This window comes from Spodoptera frugiperda, chromosome 12 (assembly GCF_023101765.2).
Source record: "Spodoptera frugiperda isolate SF20-4 chromosome 12, AGI-APGP_CSIRO_Sfru_2.0, whole genome shotgun sequence".
Classification (NCBI taxonomy): Eukaryota; Metazoa; Arthropoda; class Insecta; order Lepidoptera; family Noctuidae; genus Spodoptera; species Spodoptera frugiperda.
The window spans coordinates 554,407-575,446 of record NC_064223.1 but is presented as its reverse complement, the minus strand read 5'-3'; the positions used below and the strand labels follow the sequence as shown (position 1 = coordinate 575,446).

General features: G+C 36.3%; 4 protein-coding genes across 7 annotated transcripts in view; 3 read left to right on the top strand and 1 right to left on the bottom strand.

Moving 5' to 3' along the window:
• The window catches only part of LOC118262320 (neurogenic locus Notch protein), a 139,486-nt gene extending 132,185 nt beyond the window's left edge, over window positions 1–7,301 (bottom strand). For 3 of the 4 annotated variants that reach the window (XM_050697804.1, XM_050697806.1, XM_050697807.1), the window contains exon 1: window positions 6,949–7,301. In XM_050697804.1, coding sequence (XP_050553761.1) covers window positions 6,949–7,060 — 112 coding nt within the window. In that variant the 5' untranslated portion in view covers window positions 7,061–7,301. The remainder of the gene's footprint in view (window positions 1–6,948) is intronic. The other variant, XM_050697805.1, reaches the window with a different exon arrangement.
• A 523-nt stretch (window positions 7,302–7,824) lies between these two features.
• On the top strand, window positions 7,825–13,845 carry LOC118262321 (centrosomal protein of 290 kDa). The gene is made up of 12 exons (XM_050697237.1): window positions 7,825–7,986; window positions 8,469–8,668; window positions 8,982–9,161; window positions 9,768–9,856; window positions 10,326–10,422; window positions 10,503–10,683; window positions 10,844–10,960; window positions 11,289–11,466; window positions 11,991–12,135; window positions 12,532–12,690; window positions 13,114–13,234; window positions 13,693–13,845. Exons 1-12 carry the CDS (start codon window positions 7,881–7,883, stop codon window positions 13,806–13,808), a joined length of 1,689 nt encoding a protein of 562 aa, XP_050553194.1. The 5' UTR covers window positions 7,825–7,880; the 3' UTR covers window positions 13,809–13,845.
• A 572-nt stretch (window positions 13,846–14,417) lies between these two features.
• Window positions 14,418–16,599, top strand: LOC118262610 (uncharacterized). Its single transcript, XM_035574122.2, has 3 exons — window positions 14,418–14,640; window positions 15,145–15,335; window positions 15,498–16,599. The coding sequence occupies exons 1-3, from the start codon at window positions 14,526–14,528 to the stop codon at window positions 16,548–16,550; spliced, it is 1,359 nt and encodes a 452-aa protein (XP_035430015.2). The 5' UTR covers window positions 14,418–14,525; the 3' UTR covers window positions 16,551–16,599.
• Window positions 16,600–18,470: 1,871 nt separating this feature from the next.
• Window positions 18,471–20,981, top strand: LOC118262737 (uncharacterized). The gene is made up of 4 exons (XM_050697785.1): window positions 18,471–18,636; window positions 18,712–18,862; window positions 19,206–19,384; window positions 19,763–20,981. The coding sequence occupies exons 2-4, from the start codon at window positions 18,748–18,750 to the stop codon at window positions 20,789–20,791; spliced, it is 1,323 nt and encodes a 440-aa protein (XP_050553742.1). The 5' UTR covers window positions 18,471–18,636; window positions 18,712–18,747; the 3' UTR covers window positions 20,792–20,981.
• The last annotated feature ends 59 nt before the right edge of the window (window positions 20,982–21,040 follow it).

Genomic DNA, 21,040 nt, shown 5'->3' with positions numbered 1-21,040 from the left:
TCTCAATAGTAGCATAGTCTGAAATTGTGCCCTGTATATGGCAATAGGCTACCCCCTATTACATGATACTTATAACACAAATGGTGAAAAGTGGTTGTACATTGTATAGCGGCAATACGTGCCGTAATGTGCACCTCTGCCTACCCCTTCGCGGATAAAAAGGCGTGACGTTGCGTTAAGAATTTGAGAATCACACGATAAACAAATCACAGCGTATTATTACAACAAAGTTATCACAAAAATACTTCGTATTCATATAAAAATACAGAACGCAACATAAATAAATCTCATTTACATACAAACCAAAAAAACATTTGAATAGGTACCAAAAATAAACCGTACAGATATACAGAAACATAAAATAAAAGATTAAGATAAATAGCATATAAGTGTCAACCCTATCTGACATCCGTGAGGTCCAAACACAGGCGTGTTTGAGCACCGTGCCTGCGCCGGCGCACTGTTGTGTGAGCAAACAACGCTAGGAGATAACTCTGGATAGATACTGGTATGCTGAGTGTCAGGTTTGTGGGGGTTTTTGGTTATATTTTGTAACAGTGAATGGAATAATAATAATAAGGGAAAAGGTTATTTGGAACCTGTAAAACCCAACATTAAAAAGATAGGTACTAATATACTAGTTAAATGACAGTTAGGTAATTTTTATACATGCAAAATCATTTTTGCGATAAAGCAGAATTAATATTTGTATATTTCACAAACAGTCCTGTTAAAAGCATTGAAGTTTTAAAATAAATAAGAAAGAAGTTATCATGCAATAAGAAATACTACTACTGACAATGATAAAGGCACACATTTATTCTAGAATTACTTAAAACACAGAAGCTACCATTGAATTAACACAAACAGAACAATTTTCTACAATAAAAACTTAAAATTCACACTGATTTTAACAATCAAGAATGTTTATACCTCTTTATATTACAAAGCAAGGCTTAAAAGGTTTTTATTATGATTCCATTGTGAAAAATCTTGCTTAAAAACATACTTGCATACTACTCATAAAAGTGCAGTCGGCAAATGATCTAATCACTATATTCGTTTTACAATATAATGCATCTCAATGTAAATTTTACAATGTTAAAAAATTTATTGATGCGAATTTAAGCATGGTGCTCGCGTTTAACAATTAAGTTATTAAAGTAGTTGATTATTTTAGTATGGATGAAGGAGTTATGAGTTTTATGGATTCTGAATGGCTCTTGCATTGTTGGGATAAGTTTACTAAATAACTGGAGCTGCGGATGGCTAGCGAGTTACCGATACTCCGGTTCGAAAAGCAGGAGTAGGAACGGGTGGTTTTTAGTGAATAATCCTGGGAGTGTCAGACTAGCCTCGCCCAAGGCTGAAGAAGTCATTGGACGATTTTACTCCATCATTCAAAAAAAAAGTTTACTAAAATAAAGCTGAATAAGAAACGAAGATAGTAGTAAAAGCGATGGAAAGACCAAAGACAGGGAACAAGGACATTGATGCAAATCCTAAATACAACAGCAAAAGGAAATAAAGAAAAAGAAGATGCTAATAATCTCATAAATTGCATTATCACCACTGACCACACACCTTTCAAAGCACAATACGATGTCCTTAAACTAAACTAAAGGCTCCGCAAGGCGTGTCAAGGCATAAAGCTTTAACCAAAGCGGCAACTTGAGGAACAATTACCATCAAAAAGACATCGCCATGGTAAATAGTCATAGAAAGACTTGTCACTCACTGTCTCAGGCTCGTCAACACATAATTAGCGAATTAGTAAACAGTTCAGACCACACAGAATTATAAGTTTATGGTAGAACTTTACTTTGAACGTATGAAGTATTCAGGAACTATCTCTTGTGAACTGTATGTGGGTAATACTCCCAAATTCCTTCATAATGCTGCTAAAATATAAGAATTGAGTGAAACTAATTCATCACACTAATATTATAAATGTGAATGTGTATATGTTTGGATTTAACCCAGCAATCACGCTGAAACTACTGAACGGATTTTAATGAAATTTGGTATTCAGAGAGGGTATAAGCTGACTTGAGTGATAGGATACTTTTTATCTTACGGGAACGCGGGCGAAGCCGCTGACAGAAGCTAGTAGACGTTAAAACTGTCTTGGTAGGAGGTTAGTGATCGAAGTTTAGAAAATGCAAGTTTATCAGAGAGTGCTACTGCTAAGACTTTGTCAAATGTGCTGTCAGCCCTTAAGACGAGGTGAAGCGAGGGTAATGACAAAAACATTCTATCCTGCCATCACGTCTTACATTACTAACATCCAATACTTCTGTATTTAGTCCCAGTTTTAGCTCTCTGATCCAAAGAACCAAGTTTAGAACTCGTAACGAAATAACCACTGATATGTCAACGCGAGTAAAAAGTTTTGCTCCTAATTTGGCAAGACTGGTCCGCAACACCGTGCCATTAACAATTATTGCTGATTTATGTGAAGTCTGGCAACATTATGATAATAACACTTCTAGTATCGAGTTACTCGATTGACTGAAAATAGTATTCGATCAATATGATTGACGATGGAGTTAAATATTTTGATTTGGGACGTAATTTATTAAGTAAACTTTGACTTACAATGTTGGTTTTGTAGTTAATCTAATCACTAGTTAATTTGGTACATCGAACAATCATTTACATTGCTTTAATTAATACACCTAAAGGAACATATCAATAAGTAAAAAGTAGTTGCTAAAATGATAAACGAGCAGACAGATCAACTGATGGTGAGCAAGCGCCGTCGCCCATGGACACCAGAAACACCAGAGGCGTTTCAAGTGCGTTGCCAGGAAGTTAGGAATGTAAAGGTAGTTGGGGAATCGGGGATTGGGAAGGGAGGTAATTGGGCCTCCGCTAACCTCACTCACACAACGAAACACAACGCAAGGGTTGTTTCACGTCGCTTTTCTGTGAGGAGGTGCTTTCAAAATTCAAAGTTGTTCCTAACCATGAATCAAAACCAGGATAAACGAGACGCCGATTCAAGCTTTTAAAAATAAACAAATTTAAAAACTAAAGTATGGCAACCTCTTTAACCTGGAACTGTTCAAATATTCAATGTTTCTCAGACACAGTACGTAACAAATAAGTAAAGGCGATTCGCAGAACGATTTCTTGTCGCCGACACCCGAACGAGTTATAATTTTGCAAAAGTAAACTTTATAACACCAAATGTAAGGTTCGATTTCCATCTTGGTGTTACAGCAGATGCAAATAATGTAGATTAAATGAGAAATTGGTCATACAGGGTGTTGTTTAGTTGAGATTTATTTGCGTACGATGACCTCAGTGAAGGCGGTTGGTCCAGCCGCACAATTGGCCATTAATTGCGCATGTTGATAGAAATGGAGTGTACTGTCTGTTTGTGGTGCGATGACATTTGCATGGTTGCCTGTTTGTACCTAATAAGTGTAGCATTTAGCCAATAAAATTGCGGCATTGATCGATCTCTCTTATTTAAATTAGGTGACACTTTTAAAAATTATACAGTTTATACATTTCAATAGAAAAATAGCAGTTAATACTTTCAAGATCACATTATTATATTTAACAACCCGCAAAACTACAACAGCACATCATTTCATTCCATAAAATCAAACCATATTATTTAAAAACGCACCCATGCCCTCAAAAATCCATAAACCCATGAATTTTAAAACCACCACAAAAGATGAGCCACCTCGTTCATAAACTTGACATCTATAAAATTTACCTGGCATTGTTGCCATCTTGAAAACAGAGCGAGATAGCAATAGTTTTGACGATAAAAGAAGTTTTATATTAAAGCCAGCTTTAAAAGTGATAAAATCTCATACTGTAGCAAAACAAGATAATATAAACAACACAAAAGTATCATTTGTTAAAAGTAAACTTTAGTTAGTTAAGTAATGTTATGTTAAGTAAGTTATAGGTAATAATAAAGTTTATAATTACATTCAAAAACCGCAGAGGTGTTTTAACAGGCCACAGCTTTTTGTCAATTCAATAGCAAAAGAAATAGAAAAGTTGCGTGCTACTATAGTTTAGTATCAGTGGAAACGCTCACATAGTTTCACAGCTTAGCTATTACATCTTCGTAGCATAGCTACATAGCACAACTCTGGAGTAAAAGCATAAGGATGCGACAAAGAAGTATAATAAGATTAATAAGCCAAACTAATCTACAATAAGCATCAATGTAAACTAAATCTTTCTCACACTGATTACCCTTTGAACTGAGATAAGCGAAATATCTTAACGACTAACAGGAAACGCGCAAAAACAAACGGAAACTATTAATGGGCGCAAACAATATTTGAGACATTGTGTCCATAGCATTAACTGTTTACTTTGGTCAACAGATAGTCACTGTACTAACTGTCGCACTCAAAGACGTTTAATAGTTAGTTAAAACTATTTCTTAGTAACGATTTTGTTCCAAAAACAATTGCTATAGGGACTGGGTTAAGTAACCATTAAATGACTCTGAATACGGCGGTAAGTATGTATGTAAGTATAAAGAAATATTTTAGTCAGATTTTTACGCTGCGTAAAAGAGGACATGCAACTTAAACAAATAGGTTTTGTGAGAGCTAGCTTTCGGCTATCTTATATGGTAATGATATGAAGCATTGCAAGTCTTTGGTAAAATCGTGATATAGAGAAATAATACAATGATTAAAAGAAAACAGAATGCAAAATGTTAGATTGATAGGAAACAATGATTGCCAGAGGAACCAGAAAAGCAAATTAATGTAGAATAACTTAAGCGTGATCTTAACACATCTATAATTGAAAGTGAACAACCTAAAATAAACAAAACAAGCGTTCCCAAGACAATAAACATTTAAAATTACATTATACAACAAAAACAACAATATAAAATCGAATCACAGCTAAGATAGAGTAGAATTGCGTCCGTTTCCCATTCAAGCATACAAAACGTGTGACGATTTTCCAAAAACTAAAAGGAAACTTTCCCTCAAAATTGTGTATTTGTACACATCTTGTCCCTTTCTAAGTCGTAAACTGGCACTATGGTTGATCAATATTCAAAATGTTTAGAGCGAGTCCCGACCATAGAAATCGTGTGCAGTTGCCTGGCATACAAAATGTTAGATGGCCACATTGGTATTCACCCAACTGTTGGGGACATACATGTTGTACCCAATGTGTGGAATTAAGCTATTTTGTCTATATTTTTAATCTAGGATGACCTTAGTTTAAGAAGAGGTTATTTTAAGCGGATCTGAACTCATTATTTTTGGCTGATTGCAGTGAAGACCAAAAGGTTGTTTATTTTTAGTTTGACACGCCAATTACTGTTTATTTTGTGAGTAATTTTGCTATGGAAGAGCGGTATCTCCTAATACAGACATATTTTGCTTAAAACATAATCACCAAAATGTTTTAATAAGCAACAATAAAGGTACCGTACAACAATATTTTCATATATCTTGTTATGTCTAAACTCGGTAACAGTTGCATATTATGTATATCTGAGAAAACCATAATATTTCTCCCGGTTATACCAAAGTTATAAGTCAAAATAAATGGTTACCAAAATCATAATGACGTCATAATAGTTTTAATTTTAATGGTGTTTGGATTTGTGATATGTCACCTATGTAAAACTATAGTGTTAAAACTACTATTTTAGTAGTAAGTAGGTGTAAGCGGGTATACAATCATACATGCGCATGCGCATACGCCTAAACTTTTTACGTTAAGTGTCATGTTTAAAAATTGTAAGTAAAATTCGTAGTTAAATAACCATTAATTATGAACCAATATGTTGTATTGAGTATTATTTTAAGACCTATATTAATAGTCAACATATATACATGTCTTGTTAATAGAATATCATTCACATACTTCTATAAAGTAAATAAAACTAAATAAATAGGTATATCGTACCTAATTACGTACATCCGTAAATGATTAAATTAATGTCAATAAACGTACCTATTATGTTAGTGATATATACTTATTTATTTATTGTATTTCCTATTTAGAACTTAGTAGTAATAACATGGAAAATCTAGCATTATAGCCAATGTATGGGAATGAGATCACACCCACTACATGTAGTAAGTAACACACTTGTAACGGGCGAATATTATTAGGCTTTTATACTATAATAACTGTATTATGTACTATGTACACTTCTATTTATCCCATTGGAGTCTAAAAGGCGCGATAGTGACACACATTAACATTTAAATAGATAAAATAGAAATTCCCAAGTTACTAAAGCTGTTGTTAACTCTAACGAAGAGCTTAAGGCTTATAGTTTTAAGTTCAAAAGCAGATTATTATAAAATATTCAACGCCGATCGGCTTAAAAGATTTCTATGCAGATAGTTTTAGGAATTACTCAAATAGAATTCTAAGAATAATGGCAATTGTTTTCTCTACTGATAAGAAAAGAGAAATTACGGGGGTAGATGTAGTTTTAAATGTAGGAATATAAATTTTAGTTGTACCCCCATTAAAAGCGAAGGATAGTGAAGTAGGGTATGAAGAAGACAATAGTAAATAAAACAGTAGTTTGCTGGTAGATTGAAATGGATAGATGGATTATTCTAAATAAAATGTTTGAAGGGGATACATATATAGATGTTGAACAAGCAATGCCTACAAATATCAATGTACGTAGCTGAAAGCAAGCCGATGCCATAATACGGGGTCGGGTTACGAGCGCATAACGTCAACAAACGCAGCACAATTAAAAAACATTAAAAAATGCGATGCGTTGAATTCACTCCAGTTTTTAAAACGACTCGTTTCACAAGTCCCTACTGTGAGAACCAAATGGTAAACCGACCAAACGTAACAAGACACCGGTACGCCGAAAGCTCCCTAAGCAAGCGCGCCAACGTAATTCGGCCGAGTAAAGCTGCAGACCGCGCTTTCATAAGCTCAACTACTTGTATAACTAGCACTCACCTTCGACACCATGGATCCTGGTGGCCAGTGTCGACACCACTATGAAGATTGACAGCAATTGAATCCCATAATCCGGTATAAAGTTCCTCGACCACATTTTGTAACACAACATTCACACATGGATCACACACATTTGTTTTACTCCTTCTATGTCGTTTGAACACTAAATAATCAACACTCACGGAACTAAATGTAAGAACTGACACTTCATTTTGTTTTTAAACTGTTGTTACGTCGAAACCATTTGTTTATTGGACATTTTAGCGGTAAAACACGTTCGAAATTAACGTAAAGCCCGGTAGGAACATGCGCAGCCGCGTCCCGCTCGCATCTGACGGCTTTGTCCGTAAATACACAGCGTACGGTAAATCAAAATGGCCGCCAGCGCGCCTGTGTGCGTGCGCACCCCTTGTTACTGCACATATTTTAATATCTAAGCTTTATCACCGCGTTGGTTCACTAGTTCTGTTCATTTGAAAACAGTACACAACTGATTTAAGTCATGAATTGTAGAATATTTGGCTAAAACACCGTGAGAACCGAATAACGCACACATACAAACGTACGCGGAGGAATGTTGATTCAATGGAGAAATCAAGCGATTCAGCAGCGCCGTGTGCGCACAACCAATCATGAGCTTTTGAACTTTGTCGTTCATTCGCCACAACAGAGATGGCGCTTTTGACAAGTAGATTTAGGGGTAGTTAATACTCACTGTAAATTATTAAAAGTAGTAAGTACAGTAAATTTACCAAATGAGACAAAAATAAAAAGTTAAGTTAATATTAAACAAATAACACCAAATATTAACATTTTTCTGTAACCATGGAACCGTTTGATCAATAATAAGAATTCTGTCGTAGCTACGGAGTTACTAGCGAGGGTTGGAACTCGAATATTTTTATTATTAAATCACATCGAGTATATTAACAATGGCGATGTGTTATCAAAAACATCCCTTTGAAATAGAAACAGAAGATCGACTCACTACTATCAACACTAAAATATTTGAGATTAAAAAGAAAATACAACTATCAGGTACGTGGAATATTAAATTGGATACAGTATATTGTGTATTCAATACAATATTGAGCATAATTTCAGAAAACAGAACATCAATGACAAATTTTAACAAATAAACATTGAAATGGTATTTTTCAGCACAAGTACTATAGAATATAACACAGATCATAACTTTTACATATTACTCAGATCATGATATTTTTTTAACGTTTGATGGGGCGACGTTTGGTCGCTGTTTCGCCTGATGGTAAGTGATGATGCGGCCTACGATGGAGCACGTCTGCCCATAAGCAACCTATTCACTGGGGCTTTGAAGATACCCAGGTTATACTCATCAAGAAAAACAGACTGTGGCAAAGAATTCCACTCATTATTATTATTAATCTTTCTCCTTTTGGAATAAAGTTCATGACTAATATCTAGATTTAAACAGTTTCCGAGTTCCCTATTAAGTGCTACAATTATAACACACCTGAACCAGCTTGTTTACTATACAGAGGGCCAAAGAAAATCAAATTTTGAAGAAAATGAAGCAGAGAAACAGCAGAACAATGACTTAATAGACACTTTGAAGAAAGAAATCAAGTTGAGACTGACAGAGCTGGCGCAGGCTAGAGCTGTGATCGGGGAAGATGAGGTGCAGATCAAGAAGTACTTGAATGAAGTCTGTCCTATGGGAGACAAGAGTGCTGACAAGGTTTGTGTAAATACTATAGAATTCATAGTTAACGGGTTTGATTTAAAATATGTGTATGGTTTTATAAACAAAAAAAATTTACAAAAAATGTTCGCATGAAGTCGCTTTTTTGAATTATTATGTTAGCGGCTTATTCACGTAAATGTTTGACGAGGAACTCGACTATATTCAAGCCATGCTAGAGGCTCATATTCATAAGCAGCATGCCACGAGACACGGCGCGGCGCTACCGAGGACTCGAGTTTACTTTTTATTATTAGAATTGTTAAATCATTAAGATAAATATTAAAGAAACTGTTACTCTTTAAAACAGATAATACACAATCTAGATCTGAAAGTGACAGAGCAGAGGAAGATGCTAGACTTACTCAAATATGAGAAGAGAAATAAGAAGAAGAAACTAGCAGAAATGGAGAAGGAGTACGAATATCTACTGATTGAGAACAACAAGGGACAACTTGTTAAGTCTAAAAACAATAGTAAAGCTAGAAAGGTAAGGAAACACATTAAAGAAGGTAAAGAAACAAACAATTAATCTTTTATAATATGTATTATCATTTGTACAGACACAAGCGAACAAGAAAAGAGTTTTTTTTCTTTTGTGGTACCTACACAAGTTGTCTTATAAAAAAATAAGAAACAAAATAGAAAAATCACAATCTTAAGCATTTTTCAACCAATTTGGTGTAGGCCTCCTTCATTTCTTTCCATTTCGTCCTACGTTGGACTGTTGGCATCCAATTTTGTCCCAGAGGAGCTGCGCACTACCTAGCGGGTTCCCCGGGGCTCCGACTCTAAAAGCAGGAGTAGGAACAGGATGGTTTTTAGTCAATAAGAGTCTGACACCTCTCGCCTCGCCCAAGGCGAGAAAGACATTGGATGTTTTTCTCCCTTAAAAAAACACTACGGTCTACCAATACGTCGTTTATGTTACCACAGTCTCCTCTCCAGCAGATCCTTGCATCACAAGTTGAGCATTTTATGAGAAGTATCGCGAAAGTAAAAAGAGAGATATAAGATGATGATGTCTGATACGATAGATTGGATTAATGTTCAGTTTTCTATTCTATTCTAACAAAATAATTGAATTTACACACAGCATGTTTCGCACTTAGAAAATGAGATCCACAAAGTTCTAATCCAGTGGACGGAAGCTGAACTGGTGAAGAAGAAATACATATATATTAGGTAAGAGGCACAGAGAATCTTGATCATTCTAAAATGGTTTTATGGTATGGTAAATGAGTATGATCAATGGTAAGCAATTGCCGCAGCCCATGGACACCCGAAAGACTAGAGGTGTTTCAAGTTCGTTGCCGGCCTCTTCAGGGTTAGGAATATAAGAATTGTTAGGGAATCGGGGTTTGGGAAGATTGGGAAAAGGGTTAATTGGGAGTCTGAGAGTGAATTTAATACAAAAGTACTATATTGTCATCGTAGTTATTAATTGTAGTGCCTTATTAATTTCATTTGAGTACTTAATTACTCGTTGAACTGTAAACTAGATATGTATTTTGGAAATGTATCTTACAGTACTCTTAGTACGAGTTTGCTTTAGATCTAAAGTAATCGAAACGAGAGCGCGTTAGACACTAATTGGTTGGTTTATTAGAGCCGGCCGGAATGATGATGTTTTACTATGCAACATATTTTACAGACAAGCACTTTTAGATGATTCAGTCAAATTCGAAAGTTCGCTAACACACATTGAAGATCTGCTGAAGAAACAGAAAGAAGAAATAATGAAATTAGAGGTAAGGAATAAGATCTTTTCGTTTTAAAAAACAATTACCTCAAAAGTTATTAATTCATCAAAAGTATGTTCTCCTTATAGCGTATTCGCGAGGAAGCAGGAGAGATGCGTGTACGCGCAACAGCAGCTACGGCGGCTGAAGCGGCGCGGGCGCATGACGCAGAACATGCAAGAGCTGCAGAACGAGCTTACTTCGCGCAGAGATTCGCTGAGAGAAAACGGGAGTTGGAGAAATTAGAGAAGAGAGTGTTTCCTCCACAAGGTGATTAAATGTATACGATCGAATGTTACAAATAAGTAACAGTCTTTATCGATATCAATGTAAGAATTGATTACTATGATTATATCGATTTTTATAACTCGTAAAGGTTTTTAAAATATCGTAAAAATCCTATTAGTTATGTTTTCTTATTTTTCACTAGCCCGACCAGTGGTACGTCAAGAGTCGACGAGATCCACAGAGGGTGAGACAGTTCCCGAAGAAATATCAGCATCGCAGCAGATGGAGAACATCTTCCAGAGGCTGATGAAGCTGACCGGTAAATCCTAGTCCATAATCTATCAGACCCGTGCATGCGGCACTTCGCATTCCGCGCGCGGAACGCCACGAGCCGTCAGATTACCACGGATGGAGCCCAGTAGGGCTGAGGCCTGATCCAGAACTGCGGATTACCTAGCGTGTTCACCGGGGCTCCAACTCGAAAAGCAGGAGTAGGAACGATAGTTTTTAGTCAGTTAAAGTATGACACTCCCTCTCGCCTCGCCCAAAGCAGGAAAAGACGTTGATGATTTTGCTGAAGATGATTTTACCCCTCAAAACATATAAGGATTGTATTTCGAACATTAACGAACCACCTCATTTTCTAGGAGTGACAGACGCTGAAGAGGTATTCGACAGGTTCCGTGCCCAGCGCGACACCTCCCAGCGCCTCAGCTACCTGCAGCAGACTACGGAGGAAGAGAAACTGGAGTTGGAACAGACACAAGCCACCATGATGGCGGAGTTGGAAGCGTTCAAGTTCGCTTCTGTCAAGGATAAAGATGAGTAAGTACCTTTGTTGTTAAGATAGGTGCTAGTCTCAAAAACGCCTGACAGGCATTTTTTATTATTCATTTACTATTATTTTACTATATGTGTTTGAGATAAGAGTGGAATAGCCATGCTTCGTCACGAATGGGCTCTACCAGATTGATACCACAGCCTCACAGAAAATTGACGAAGAAAACCTATTTTCGTTATGTGAGTGAGGTTACCTGAGGCCCAATTACCCCTCTTGAAGATGGGGATCTTTCTTATCCCCGATTTCCCAACAACACTTAAATTCCTTACCCTCAAAAGGCCAGTAACGCACTTGTAACGCTCTTGATGTTTCGGGTGTCTATGGGAAGCAGCGGTTGCTTACCATCAGGTGATTCGCCAAATCGTTTGTACCGTCTTATACCTTAAAAAAAAACTTAAGGTTTCATGTTTTGACAATAGTTAAATCACTATTCACTTTCTTCCAATCATACATTACATACATACACACATAATCGTCATGCCCTTCAATCAATATTAACCTCTTCCAGAGCTCAAGACCAAATAACAGCATTGAAAGAGGAGATAGCAGAAGAGAATGCAATCTACGAGGAGTTGGAGAAGCATATGGACGAGCTGGAGACGCTGCTGCTGGAGATCAAGAGGCTGCTGTACGAGCTGTGCAAGCTGCTTGATGTAAGAGCGATTATTAACATGATTATACACAAGAATTAAGCGATGCTATCACATTTATGTTGTGAGTGTCGTAAATTAGGTCTAAGCTGTGCTGTGACTATAAATGGGACAAAAATGGATATATTTTATGTCGTTTAGATCATAGAAAACATTTGTCTTAGTAGACATCACGGTAAACAATTGTAGATGAGGGTTAAATTGATATACATATAAGGCATCTATTAAATATTATTATAAATAACTAAACAAGGAACAGAGTCTGTTTGCAAGATGATCGATACCAAATGAGAACGAACTAAAAAGACGTATCAATAAAATTAGGACAAATCCCAGTTTGGAACAAGCACAACAAACCTTTAGATACGAAGAATTCATAAAACATATTTACGGTTCCAGATTATCCCAGAGCCCAGCATGCCAGAATGGACAGCAGAGGCCAGAGACGTGCAGGAGCTGGTGACGGTGCTGACCACGCGCTACGAGAAGGCCAGGGCCAAGGCTGAGGATATCAAGGAGAAACAAAAGGATACCACCATCATCATGGTGCCGTCTACTGTGAGATAAAGATATTTTGTAAATTTTCCTGATATAGGTATTCTTGTAGAAATTTTGGAATATAAAACACAATACTTATGATAACCTTATTGAGAGCAGTATTGCAGTAGATAATTTTAAATTGTACATAAGTAAAATATTACTAATATTATAAATGTGAAAGTTTGTTAGTTTGTATGCTTTTTCCGTTTTTTTTTTTTTTCGCACTCTGAAAGTACGAAAAACGAATTTTTTTATACAGATAGGGTATGAGCTGACTTGAGTGATAGGATACTTTATGTCCCACGTGAACGTAGGCAAAGCCGTTATCAGAAACTAGTCTTGAAATTTGCAAAAAAATAATTAGGTATTGAGTTTAGTAATCTATAAAATTCATTTTATAAGAGATAATTACATATTAAAGGAAATCGCATATTTTCACAGCCTGCCAGTGCAGCGCCTTCAGTAGCGGGGCTGAGTGGGAGTCAGAGCACACCGAAGGAGTCAGAAAAACACGTGCCCACATACAAGGAACTACTGCAGAAAGAACCAGTCAAGGCTCAGAGTGAGTACCCCAAGTTTTCAAACATATGTTTGTAGATGTGCACTTCAAGTACCGTCGAATAGTTATCGATATTGGTCGATATGAATGATGGTTGTGGCAGACTCATGGTAACATTGTTTATAAAATATTCTAACTCAGAATTCAGTTTCTTTTTGATCACATAATATAAGTTTATGAAAAATCGGCTGGTGAAAATTACTATTAAGATAATATTTGACTCAGATTGGAGTAATCTCAGTTTCGTGAGACATACTAAATTATTATGTTATCGGCTTACTCACGTAACTACTATAACTGTTTGACGAAGAACTCGACTAGTTTCAAGCCATGGTAGTGGCTCATATTCATGAGCAGCTTTTCGCGTCGTATATCGAGTTCCTCGTCAAACAGTTAAGTGAGTAAGCCGATAACAAAAAAATAATTAAAATATTTGAAAATCTTTTTTTACGACTTTTCAGCTTCAGAAGACGAAGAAGACATACCATCACGGTGCTACTTGAAGAGACAGGCGCAACTAATTGTCGACACTAAATGCAGGAGGAAAGGGTTTAGAGTCCCTTACCCTAGAAAATAAACAAACTTGTAGTGGTACATATAAGATAAGATTAAGAAGTAGCAAATATGAAAGTCCAAAGAAACTGTAATGTTTTTAGCACTAATATAAATTAAATTAAATATAAGATTCTTGTATTCAATGCCTTTATTTTACTTCCACACATAGTATTTCCGTCCAGTGTAAGTGTCGAGCCTAATGTCTCGATTTTGGTTTCCAAATCAGTCAAACTATTAATCAAAGTTTTCGATTCTCACAATAAATAAGACTAATACCTCAATCCATTTATACCACAGACAGATTTACAATTGCATCCTTTTATTTAATAAAATGTTCTTGTATGTATTAACTGTAAACATGCGATATCAAAACGCATAGCGCGTTTTTTTATTGCGAAAATCATCCAATGATTTCTGGGAGTGTCAGACTCTTACTGACTAAAAACCACCCCGTTCCTACTACTACTTTTCGAGCCGGAGCCCCGGTAAACCCGCTAGGCAGTCCGCAAACGCCTAGCGCTTGCCATCTAAACTTACGCATATTTTAAACTTGCAATACTGCATCATTTTTATCACTCACCCAACAACGTCAACCCATAAACAAAACTAGCGAACTGTCAAAATGACATTTACATTTGAACGTGATTTATTTTGTAACCGTTTTATTGTTATGTAACCATTTACTACATAATATATTTAATTTTTATTTTTTGAGCCATTGTATTATTATTTTATCAACATGTTCAACTTGACAATGAACTCGTATCTTCAGAAGGAATGTCCAGTGGACCCAAGGGTTATAAATAAGGCTTTGCGACGAGCCATGCAAAAGAAACTACATAGTGAACAGGATGGTGGTACCTTAATATAATAATAATAAGATTCAATATCATCAGCAGTCTTATATCTATCTAATGGATATGTTTCTCTGATAGGTATTGTTTTTATTTTTGTTTTTTTTTTATTGATAATCTCACCTTTGAGCTTGACTTTTATCTCTTTAAATTATATAGGTACTGGTGAAAATTGGTAGTACAATAAATTCATACCTATATTACAACGCAACGACCCCGAAGGAGTAAGCAGAGGTGCACATGACGGCACGTAACGGGCTATACAATGTACACCCCACATTTCACCATTCATTTTGTATTATAAGTTCCATGTAAAAATTACAACTCCGTGTTACTACTGAGAAAGTTTCGAAGAACCAAAAAGAGTCCTACCTATATTACATGATCGGTTTAATATACGTTGAAATGTCCAATTTTAGAATAGAGGGCTCGAATATAGAAACGTTTCATTTATTACCTAATAGGTATGTACGTAGCTACTATTTTTCTCCCGTTTTATTTCAGAGGATAGTAACGTGGCACTACCTGATGCTCACAAACTGGAGTCGATCCAGCCGTCTCTCAGTGCCCCAAACGTGGACGTCACGGTAGCAACCCTGGGCTTCGGACGATCAGGACTCGACAACCTTATAAGGGACCTCAGTTCAAAATACAACTTGACAAAACGGCGAGCCATCCATACCTTGCTTAATCAGGTAAATATTTTGAAGAAATCAAAACATTAACGGGCCTCAAACTCATTAAAGTTCAGAATCAATATTTTGCTAGCCATTAAAGTAACACACTTTCGACAATTAAATTGGTAAATGAACATAATCGATTACAGTAATAAATTAAGCTAATATTTTGTTTAACAGATAGTATACCCAGAAAATCTGCTATATTTCGTGGAAAAGAACGTGCTCTATATACTAACAACGATGATGACAGATAAGGATCCGTTCATACGGGAAAAAGTTGTTATTATCTTCACCCATTTAGCAAGCACGCATATATGCAAGAAGAAAATTCTATCGAGTCCAGTCTTCATTGATAACATCATAAATATGATCATGCATGATTGCAAAGAGATCAGATACGCTGCATCACTATGCCTTAAAACTCTGACCAGAGACAGATGCGCCTGTGAAATAATCATGAAAAATGACAATATAATCGTAAGCCTCCTCAAATTGATAAAACACGACTACATGGACATCATTCTGCACCATTTGAATTCGCTTAAATACTTATCAGACTGGGACCCTGTCAAGCCACTGGAAGCGAAGGCATTTGAAGTGTTGGAGAGACTGTTAATGTTTAATCGGAACAATGTGGTGCAAGCTGCAATGGACTGCTTAGCAGTGCTGTGCAGACATGAGATTGGGAAGCAGCTCGCAGACTCGTACGACTTGAACAAATTACTGCTATATTACATCCATCTACAAGACGTACGAGTGATAAGGAGCGCACTAGGACTGCTGCAGTACACGACAATGACAGTGAGGTCTAAATGGAGAGTAAAAGAATTTTCCTACAAACTCGTGAAACGTCTAGTAAGGCTCACGTATGCGCAGAACCAGCCACTGATACAACTTCGAGCTATGCAAGTATTGATGAACCTGTGCGACCATCCCGATATGAGGATGGAAGTCAAACAAAGTTGGGATATGTTTGCAAAGGCGGTGCACAGAGTGATCATTTGTCCTGAGGAGCTATTCATAAATACTTCGGAAGTTACAACGTTTAATGAGGAGACTGGCCTGAACTATGAGACTATGAGTATAGAACCGGTGGATATAATAAGGAAAGAGTATGGTAGTGTTCAAATCGGAGACCCAAGCAGCTACATCGGACGGATCCACAATGTGATGCGCAATCTAGTAAAGGCTATGAATGCTACTTCTTATCCAACCAGAGAACTTAAATAATAGTTCTTCTAAGTTTTTCTATTTCAAATGTTTATATTTAGAAGCTTTTGATATTATACTAGCTTTTGCCCGCGACTTCGTTCGCGTGGAATAGTGACTTCCGGCAAATTTTTGGTTTTAACCACATAGCTCCCGATCTCGCGGGATCTCTTCAAAAATCAACATAATGAGCTCTGCGTTTGAAAGAAAGCTACGAATTACGAATTTATAACAATTAAAAAAGAAACTATATTACAACCTATCCTCTATGCTATAATAACCAAGCTTAAACTAAATAATTTAAAAGAAACGACTTAAATCTAATCTAATTAAAAAAAAATTAGACTTACAATTTTATTAAAAAAACTAAGTACAGTAACTACTAATAATCGATATCGATATCAAACTAAACCTACGTTAAATAGTTTAACCAAAAAACCAGGAAAACCCTACAAATAAACTTATTAATTGACAAATCCAACGAAACCAATTTAGAATATACGAAACAGCAGGACCACTACAGACAAATAATCATACGACTGATAATACACTTTTTCTACGATAGTACCGAAGCGCTCGGCCGATACCCAACCAAATGAATGTAACGAAACCATAGCGCGATCTATTTCGATCCCAACGCCATCTATCGAGGATAAAGACAACTTGGATTATTTATTTATACTCCGTTCGGGCATTTTCTTTGTACTAAAAGTTTAATTATATTGATATTATTTTTTTCATACCTTTTTACTATTTATTTACTTTTTTTCGATGAATTAAAACAATAACATGAACCGAAGTCGTGTAACGATCGACATATAATTATCTATACTCCGTTAGAGCATTTTCTTTGTACTAAATGTTTTATTATATTGATATTATTTTTTTCATACCTTTTTACTATTTATTTACTTTTTTCGATAAATTAAAACAATAACATGAACCGAAGTCGTGTAACGATCGACATAGAATTATTTATAAATAATTTATTTCTTATTTTTATTTTTTGATTTTTGAAATAAAAATATATCTATGTCCTTTCTAAGGTTCTAAACTATATCTGTACCAAATTTCAACCAAATCCGTCAAATAGTTGCGGAGATTAATGGTATAAGCATAGAATGTTCGACGTGATTCTTTAATTTGACATAACTTTTTTATTTATGAACCGATTGACATGAAACAAACACTAAATGTAAATTTAAGCATCCCACAATATATTCGTGAAAACCGCATCCAACTCGGATCAGCCGTTTCTGAGATTAGCGCGCACAGACGAACAGACAAACAGACAAACAGACAAACAGACAAAAAAAAAGTTAATTACATTTTTGGGTTCGACATCAACATAACAATAACCCCTGCTATTTTTTTTATTTTTATTTTCAATGTACAGACAGCACTTTTCTACGATTTTATTATATGTATAGATTATTATTATTCGTTACTCTTTACTGTTTTGTTTTTTTACAAGGTCTACTTACATTATAATCAAATTACTTTTTTTGAGGGGGAAAATCATCCAATGACTTCTTACGCTTTGGGCGAGGCGTGAGAGACTGTCACAATCGTACTGACTAAAAACCACCCGTTACAACTCTTGCTTTTCAAGCAAGTAGTAAAGTAGAAAAGCAAGTCCGAATAATATAATTACTTACATAAATAGACGCTTTGCTTATGAGCAGAGGTAATCACGCGGATTATTAGTCGAATGCATGCTAGTTTATATTCTTTCTCGCTTGTTAGTCTCAGTTAATACTTCTGGATGTTTATGTTTCTCTTGTTTAGGTTTTGTTATAGCTATCAAGTCACCATAGTCACATCGTCACCGTCATATTATAATGAGAGTGAGCCCAATTTAAAACCTCCTTAAAATTATTTGTAATCATTTCGATGACAAGAAGGTATACACCTTCTGACAAGAAGATCGATGTCATTTTTATTTCGCAACAATTCACCAATCATTCAAACTTTGATTATTTTATATACAAAATATTTAACCAGGCGCGATTGGAAGAAAGTGCATATAACAGTGAAATTGTTACTTAGTTTTCTAGTACATATAATATATAATTTGTACATAAAACTCATGAAAAACTGCTAAAAAGTGAGCTACTTTGTGCATCTAAACCTCAGATCTATCTACTTAAATACAGTTCTATATTTACGCAATATATTTTAGTTTTATAGATTTAAAAGCTTGAAATAATAAGCCAAGATGTTCTGCCCACAAAACAATTCGTACCTTCAACGTGAGATCCCGATGGACCCACGGCTTATCAACAAGGCTGTGCGGCGGGCTATGAGAAAGCCTATAATCGCTCCTGACGATGGTAAGACATTTGATTGAGTCAATGGAGCTAATGTCATCAGTAAACCACTCATGAAGTGGCTAAAAAGCAATAAATAATACCCGTACTTTTAATATCGAATGATAAATGATATTTATTTCTGCAAATGGGTTACAAAGAAACACTTTTATACGTAATTTTTAATTACTAGATGATATATTTCCTATTGGTCTACTCTGAGAAGAAATGCCGACACCAACTCAGAGGGTCTGTTTTAATCAGACCAAAAAACTAATAGGTACTGAATGTGTGAATGAATTACGAAATGGTATATTTTCTCAAATGGTCGCTACACATATTATAATTAACAATTTTTCTCGTATAGAAGTCCCATCACAAGCTCAGCGGCTAGAATCCATGCAGCCTTCCTTATTTGCTCCCGGGGTGGACATCACGCAAGCCCATCTCGGCTATGGCCGCCCCGGCCTTCGCATTGTTGCGAGAGAACTCGTCTCAGATGACCCTCTTATTCAATCACAAGCTGTCCACACTGTTTTAGACAAGGTAACTTTATAGGACCCATAATTTTTTTTTATGATACCGAAAGCGAGCTTTTCGCCTGATGGTAAGCAATCACCGCCGCCCATGGACACTTGAAACTCCAGAGGCGTTACAAGTGCGTTGCCTACTTTTTGGGGATTATTAATTTAAGGGTTGTTGTTCGGGAATTTGGAATTGAGAAAATTGGGAAGGGGGAAGGCCTCCGGTAACCTCACTCAGACAACGAAACACAACGCAAGCGTGGTTCCATGTCGGTTTTCTGTGAGGCCGTGGTATCACTCCGGTCGAGCCGGCTCATTCGTGCAGCAGCATGGCTCTCCCACACTTTCTAATGAGAACATAATAGATGAATGTTACACCTACGTAATTGTAATTTTCCAGGTTCAACAAGCAGACAGCGCTCTATACCTTATCGATCTGAACGTTATTTATAATGTTGTCAATCTAGTCACTCACAGCGACGCCCTGATTCGAGAGAAGTCTATCTTAATTCTCACCCATCTGTCCAACTACTACCAGGGCAAGCAACGCATCATGAAGCGCCCAGTCATCATCGACCACTTCATCAATATATTCTGGAACGACTGCAAAGAGATACGCTACGTGGCAGCTCTCTGTCTCAAAACTCTGGCAAGAGACAGATGCACTTGCGAAAAGATCTTGAAAAATGATAGAATTATAGAAACACTCCTGCAAGTGGTGCGCAAAGATCATACAAGTACAGTCGTATATATGTTGAATGTTCTTAGAAAATTGATGGATTACGATCAAGAAAGACCTCTCAAAGCCAATGCGTTTCAAATAATGTGGCATTTTATGAAATATCACGATAACAGGATCATTGTCGCGGCTATGGAATGCATGACGCAGCTTTGCAAGCATAAAGTCGGAAAGAAATTAGCTGACCAGCATGATATGTTGAAGGAGATGAGGTTGTATTTACTGGCTTCTGACGTGGAAGTGATGATCAGCGCTGCGGGCCTGTTGCACTATCTCACACTGACGGACATGTCGAAGTGGCGGTGCAAGCAATTCCAATGGGACATGATACAGCGCTTGGTGACTTTAGCCGTGGCGAGTAACCTGCCGTCATTGCAGCTGCGGTGCATACAAGTGCTGATCAATCTATGCGACTGTAACGATATAAGAGAGCACATCAGATTCATATGGAAGGAAAAGATCCAGGGAATAAAGGTGAAGACACATGAGTCTTGGAACGGTTACACGGAGTTTAGCACATTTGGGTATAAAACCGGGTTTAACAATAATTCTATGAGCATAGAAGGCGTTGAGACCATCAGGACTGACTACGGTGAACATAATCTTATGACCGATACCAGCTTTTTGAGACGTATACGAGAAGCAAAGATGAGATTGTTGAAAGTAATAGATACTTACCCTTATATTTAATTTTAATCTTTTTACTTTTAGCAGTTAGGTACTGTGATGAGCTGCCTACATCGCGACGTTTTGTTTTTAGTATTTTTTTATGGACTTAAAATTTTCTAATAGATGTATTTATCATGTACTGAGAAATGAGTATTAAACATGTATATTTTACTTAATTTTCTGGTTAATTACATGATTTTATCTTGGGATTTATGTTATTTAATATCTAGCTTAGTCTGTCATTTTATATAGTTTATTTAATAATTTATA